Genomic DNA, 7011 nt, shown 5'->3' with positions numbered 1-7011 from the left:
ACATCACTCCGGTGACCGGCTCATCGTCAACAGGTAACCCCAACAACACTTCTATGTCTCTTAGAGTGATAGTGCACTCTCCAACAGACATATGGAATGAATGCGTATCGGGCCTCCATCTCTCGACCAAGGCTGTGATCAGATGCCAGTCTAAATGAATAAATCCTAATCTGGCAACCCCATAGAATCCAGATGTGCGCAGTAGCGGTAGTATTCGAAGGTGGAACGGGATAGTGCACTGGAGAACTGCCTCTCGACGTCTGCAAGATATTTCTCCAGTAGTACGATCTCGCCATACAACATATGATCGATGAATGGACTGGTCGTACAAAACATCGGGATCAACAGGTCCTGGGTTTAAAGCCATGATCTGAAAAAAAGAAAAATATATATATTAAAATTGACTATAATTGAATAGTAGAGAAAAGTGTAAGGGTAAAGAATAATGTAAAACTTTATTGATTACAATAAAAAAAAAAATTGAATATACAATAGATTATTATAAAAAAATTGAATATACAATAAATTATAATTAAAAAATTGAATATACACTAAAATGAATATATAATAACAAAATTATTTATTTTTCAATCCTTAACTATCTGGAGCCCGTCTTAGTAACGAAGGACACTTCCTTCGATTATGTCCTAACTGGTTACAAAATCCACATCGTTGTCGAGTGGCTGGTTCTGTCCAATCCATCTCGTTGTGATAACGTGAACTTTTCGGTCTACCAGGTTTTCTCAACAACGATGGATTAGGATGTAAGACGGGCATATTAGGGTGCGTGATCCAGTAATCTTCATGCAGTACAGGTTGAAAATGAGGAGAGTAACATCCAGCATATGTTGACAATTTGTAGTAGTCCTCAATAAAATCTTCGTAGTTCATGTTAAAATGTGAGCAAACGGCCATAAAATGTGAGCATGGAATGTCGAATGCTTGCCACTTGTTACATGAACAGTATCGCTCGGACTTATTTAGCCTCAATATTTGAACGTTTCCTCCTTTGGCATTGAGACTATGACGTTCGATCTTCACATGAAACACACCTTCATACCGATCGTATGATTGTACTTCATGTTTACTAAATCGTGTAGCCCATTTATTTATTTTGTCGTGTGCATACCTGGATTTTTACTCCACTTAGTATTATAAAATATGTTTGAAATAAATTATTAATAATATATATATATATATAAATCCATGTGGCAGACTCAATCTCGCTCTCGCTCACAATCTCGCTCTCTTCTACAATCTCACTTTCAATCCCGCTCTCTCCTACAATCTCACTTTCAATCTCGCTTTCCATCTCGCTCTCTCCTACAATTTCGCTTTCTCTTACAATCTACTTCACCCACTTATCTTCCTTGTCAAGGGTTGAAGTTTTGACTTATGTATGCCAGAACTTCAACCTTCAACAACCTAAAATACAAAATTAGCAAGATTCCCTTCAAGATTCCCTTCTAGAGCGACCCGAGATTTCCCTTTCCTTGTCGATGGTTGAAGTTTCGAGTTATGTATGTCGAAACTTCAACCCTCGAAAATCCTAATTTACGTATTGTTTCCATATTTTTCTCTATTTGTCGAGTTCTCAACGTTCAACCTCTACATTAGTCGAATCCTCAACCCTCGACTTCTAGCCTCGAAAACCCAAAATAACAATATTTCTCTAATAAGTTTCAAAACAACAATATTTCTCTAATAAGTTTTGAAAACAACAATATTAATATTAAAGGTCCCATACAAAACGCCCTTACCCAAAATATTTACAATACCTTCTTTTTATTATTTTTTGTAACCATCTATTTGATATAAACCATGACGGCTCTAGTGCATGCATAAACCAACGACTGTCGTTATATTTATTTTGGTAATTCATTCCTAGATAAAAATATATATCTATAAAATTTGAAATTAAATGTAGAGATGGAGAAAAAATTCTCCCCAAGCTAATCGAGGACGGGGATAGGGAACATCCTTGGATATTTTTAAATTTTATTATTATGATTATATAAATACTATATTTCAATTTCAATTTTTATTGATTTAATAGCCAAGAAAATGGATAAGTTTATTATATATATTAATAATTTGATATGTAACTGAGCCAAATGGAAAGATTATTTCCATCCCATTCACCACGAAATTAAAGGAAAAATTTTGCACAAATGAGAAATGGATTGGGAAGCGGATTTCATCAGAAAAAAATAATAAATCAAATTAACAAAATTTTAAAAACAATCTTTCTGTATTGAGATTATTCTAAGATTTTGATCATTCAAAATGCTACTAAACTCACCTTCTAGGAAAATTAGTTTTGTTTAAAAAGCATTTTTATTCAAATAAAAATTGAAAGTTGAATAATACAATTTTAGTGTTCGGAAAAGTCAGAGTTCAGTCCCAACTTATTTTAAAAGTTATTTAATCTAATTCTCATAGTTTGATAAAATCTCATAGATGATCTTTAAGCTTTGATAAAAATCTCATCTAGTCTTTATTGTATTGACTGTTTATGAGTATTTTATCAAACCATAAAATTAAATTCTAATTATAAATTATAAGAATTAAATTCTAAATTTCTTGTAACTCATAGGGACCAAATTTATAACTTAACCTACAATTTTCTATACTACAGTTAAAATGATATTTTTTACATTTTTCACTCTATTATAGAAACATTGATACCAAAATGAACTTATATGCATATACACAAGTAAAAAGTTCATAGCTGAACTCTTCCATGGACTGTATTCAAAAGATAAAATTTGCAGCAATTGTAATTCTTCTGGTTAGAAATGCTAATTGAGGTTTGTTTAAAAGCCTGTAATAGAATAGATTTCAAAATTTGTAGGGATGGCTCATATGTAGAAGTCCACTCAAAATTTAGCCTCACTTTTACAATTAAATAAAATTTAACCTTTTGCATGTCAATGTGAATTTACCACCCTTCTCTTTTGCAACGATCTCCTTCCAACAATTAGCTGATGAAAAACAAGACAATGTAATTACACACGTCTTGTAAAAATCAAGACGAATGAGCAAAAGAAGCGAAAATGAGGTACGTGTTTTGAGGTCAAATAGGTATTTTTACACGTGGATGATCTCAATAGAAGGCCCAACTTCAAATGTTTAAATCCAAAATTTTCGAATTGACCCCCTACATTTAAAATCTAGGTAGGGATGAGAATTTGGACCTTGTAAGAATGCCTTTGCATACAAATAATCCTTAACCCACGATCTTTCAAACGAAAAGACTTGGATTAGAAAGAAACAAGAAGATCGGCCTAACCCAGAAAGCAACGGAGCTATCAATTCATGAGGCATCTTCAAAATAAAGACCGAACCCTTGCGAGAATAGTAAAATTTTCTTGGTTTATCCATCTAACAACTGAGAGCTGCATGCCTCCATCATTGAAAATCTACTTGATCAAATTCTTTAATTGAACTAAACAAGCAGTAAATCGTTCATGTAGAAAAAGGATAATACACTTGCACCGGCACAAAATTCAACACGTGGCCCACTAGATTGAGCGAAGCTTCAACAAAACGCGGCGCATTTGAGCACAAAGTCAGACAATAAAATTCAAGGGAGATGTGAAACATACAGATATTGTGAGTAAAATATACCATCACTTAAGCTGGCCACAAAATTTTGTGAAAACGCAACATTTGACCGGGAAACAAAAGAAAAATAGCATGAAAAGGTAAGGCATAAACTAACCTAAATGACTGGGCAAATTATATGTTGTAAATTGAAAGCATAACATAGGGAAATCTTGAAAGATGCTACTGGTTAGTATTAAGTTCAAAATTAATCGACTTCCTCCATCTTGCTACCCTCGGCATCGGCATCGGCATCGGCATCGGCATCCTCAAGAGGAGGCATATCAGCATCGCCCTCTCCAGCATCCTCATCAATGCTTAATCCAAGCTTCAACATCCTGTGAATTCTGTTTCCAAAGGTGTTTGGGTCATCGAGGCTGAAGCCAGAAGTTAGAAGAGAAGTCTCGAAAAGGAGGAGAACAAGGTCCTTAACGGATTTGTCGTTCTTGTCCGCATCGGCCCTCTTTCTGAGCTCTTCCATGATGGAGTTCTCAGGGTTGATTTCCATGGTCTTCTTGCTTGACATGTAACCTGCCATGCTATTGTCCTTCAATGCCTGAGCTTTCATGATTCTTTCCATGTTGGCTGTCCACCCATATTCACCAGTTACCAAACAGCAAGGAGAATCCACGACACGGTCAGAAACAACAACCTTCTCAACTTTGTCGCCCAAAACATCCTTAATCACCTTGCATAACCCCTCGAACTTCTCCTTCAAAGCTTCCTGCTTCTTCTTTTCATCTTCACTCTCATCAAGTTTCAGACCTTCCTTCGTTGCTGATACAAGCTTCTTCCCTTCAAATTCCTTCAACTGACCAACTGCATACTCATCAATCGCATCAACCATGAACAGAACTTCGTAACCCTTCTTCTTGAGCTTCTCAAGGAAAGGAGAGTTTTCTACGGCTTTCTTGCTTTCACCAGTGATGTAGAAGATATCATTCTGGCCTTCCTTCATTCTGGTCACATAATCCTTCAGGCTTGTTAACTCGTCACCACTCTTGGTCGAGTGGAAACGGAGAAGTTCAGCAATCTTAGGCCTGTTCTGGGAATCCTCATGGATACCAAGCTTCAAGTTCTTGGAGAAGGCCTCGTAGAACTTGTTGTAGTCTTCTTTGTTCTCGGCAATCTCAAAGAAGAGCTCAAGGCACTTCTTCACCAAGTTTTTGCGGATGACCTTCAAGATCTTGTTCTGCTGCAACATTTCTCTAGAAATATTGAGGGGAAGATCCTCAGAATCGACAATACCCTTAACAAAGCCAAGGTATTCAGGAATCAATTCCTCACAGTTGTCCATGATGAAGACACGGCGAACATACAACTTAATGTTGTTTGGCTTCTTCTTTGTGTCAAAGAGATCAAAAGGAGCCCTCTTGGGAACAAAGAGGATAGCCTTGAATTCCAATTGACCTTCAACAGAGAAGTGCTTTACGGCTAGATGCTCCTCCCAGTCGTTGGTAAGGCTCTTGTAGAAAGCAGCATACTCTTCCTTTGTAATCTCTTCTGGCTTCCTCATCCAGATAGGCTTCTGTTTGTTCACCAAGGACCACTCATGGGAAACTTCCTTGATCTTCTTCTTCTTCTTTTCTTCCTTTTCCTTGTCTTCATCAACTTCCTCAACCTTTCCTTCCTCGTCCTTCTTCTCTTCCTCATCTTCATCATCAGAGATTTCCTTCTCAATGGTCTTCTCGACCCAGAGAGAAATCGGGTAGCTAATGAACTCAGAATGCTTCTTGATCAAATCCTTAAGACGACGCTCCTCAAGGTATTCAAGCTGATCTTCCTTGAGGTACAGGGTAATCTTAGTACCTCGGCCAAGGTTCTCACCAGATGTGTCCCTGGTGACTGTGAAGGAACCCCCAGCTTGGGACTCCCATACATACTGCTCATCATCATTGTGTTTAGTTGTAACAATAACCTTCTCAGCCACAAGGTAGGCAGAGTAGAAACCGACTCCAAACTGTCCAATCATGCTCACATCAGCGCCAGCTGCAAGAGCTTCCATGAACTCCTTGGTCCCAGATCTTGCAATGGTACCAAGATTGTTCACCAAATCTGATAACATAGATATATTCACCAAATGAGTTATACCATAAGAAACAGATTAAAAAGACAGCCATACACACAAGTTAATGCATAGCAATCACTCACCGGCCTTGGTCATTCCAATACCACTGTCAATAATCGACAACGTATTGTTTGCCTTATCAGGAATGATGTGAATAAAGAGCTCAGGCTGAGCATCTAGCTTGCTCTTGTCAGTCAAGCTCTCAAAACGGATCTTATCTAAAGCCTGAAATAAAATGCCACATCGTAAATTACAAGAATCCCATTCAGAAAATTCTGTCTACATAATAATACGTACACAATTCTTGAGAACTCTACAATCATCCAACAACCCAACAAGACTTCAAATAACCATTCAGTAGATAGTAATGAAGATTCTAGAAATGATAAAATATCTTGATGCAATCTAAAGCAAGTCTTCCTAAAAATTTGTTGAGCGTGTGTATAAGTAAAATCGAAATGAAACCAGGGAAATCCAGAATAACAATCAAAGATCACACTAATACAAAAAGATCTCCTAAGAAGAGTAAATAGAACGAAGATCAAAGACGGAATTAAAGAAAAGGAAAGGATAGTTACGTCAGAGGAATTGCTGATAAGTTCTCGGAGAAAGATCTCCTTGTTGCTGTAAAAAGTGTTGATGATGAGACTGAGAAGCTGATTAATCTCGGCCTGGAAGGCAAAGGTTTCAGTATCCGCCATTGCCGAAGACGTGAAGATAGAGACGATCAAGGAACAGAGAAATGGAGGAAATGTAAACGGGCGCTTGAAAGAAGAAATCAAGATCTAATGGTGGAACCGAAGGCTTATAAAGAAGGGATTTTACTAGGGTTTCTGGAACCTTCTATTTATTTGAAGTCTAAGTCCTTTTCTTTTTTTCTATTTCTTTGTTTTTTCTCTTTTGCTTTTTCCTTTTTTTTTTTTTTTTTTTTTTCCCGGAGATTGGAGAATTCCAGAAAATGGGGATAGGAAAATCTTAATCCAGGATTGGAACAAGATAATCTGAAGCGCTAATGTTGAAAACGCGCAGCCAAACAAGGCACCATAAATTTTTATTTTTTTTCTTTTTTTAGGAGAACAGGGGTTTTGTGGGAGAATAGGGGTTTGAGACTTTCTTCTTCTTTTTTGATGGAAGGATTTTAAAATTGAAGTTTAGAAGTTTTTGAACGGATAATAATATTGAAAAATTTTATGTCTCGTTTGGTAATAATTTGATTTAATTTTTAATTTTTGTACTTGAAGATTAAGTTTATAAACACTATTTCCATTTTTAAATTTATTCTGGTTATATTTTCTAAGTATAAAGTTTACTTCAAATAATCTAAAATTATTACATTT

General features: G+C 36.3%; 1 protein-coding gene across 1 annotated transcript; it reads right to left on the bottom strand.

The window, feature by feature from the left end:
• Window positions 1-3559: 3559 nt before the first annotated feature.
• Window positions 3560-6675, bottom strand: LOC120070987 (heat shock cognate protein 80). The gene is made up of 3 exons (XM_039022958.2): window positions 6253-6675; window positions 5758-5899; window positions 3560-5661 (listed from the first exon to the last, which is right to left on the bottom strand). The coding sequence occupies exons 1-3, from the start codon at window positions 6373-6375 to the stop codon at window positions 3815-3817; spliced, it is 2112 nt and encodes a 703-aa protein (XP_038878886.2). The 5' UTR covers window positions 6376-6675; the 3' UTR covers window positions 3560-3814.
• Between the last annotated feature and the right edge of the window lie 336 nt (window positions 6676-7011).

The sequence above is a fragment of the Benincasa hispida genome, chromosome 2 (genome assembly GCF_027475165.1).
Source record: "Benincasa hispida cultivar pf3 chromosome 2, pf3_genome.v1.1, whole genome shotgun sequence".
Lineage (NCBI taxonomy): Eukaryota > Viridiplantae > Streptophyta > Magnoliopsida > Cucurbitales > Cucurbitaceae > Benincasa > Benincasa hispida.
Note: the sequence above shows the minus strand (reverse complement) of the source record. Positions and strands in the feature narration are given on the sequence as shown.

Bases quoted from the DNA above. Each gene is read 5' to 3' on its own strand.
- LOC120070987 (XM_039022958.2), bottom strand. From the start codon at position 6,375: ATGGCGGATACTGAAACCTTTGCCTTCCAGGCCGAGATTAATCAGCTT. The intron at 5,900-6,252 runs GTAACTATCCTT...ATTTTATTTCAG, and splicing joins TTATCAGCAATTCCTCTGAC to GCTTTAGATAAGATCCGTTT. The intron at 5,662-5,757 runs GTGAGTGATTGC...CTATGTTATCAG, and splicing joins TATTGGAATGACCAAGGCCG to ATTTGGTGAACAATCTTGGT.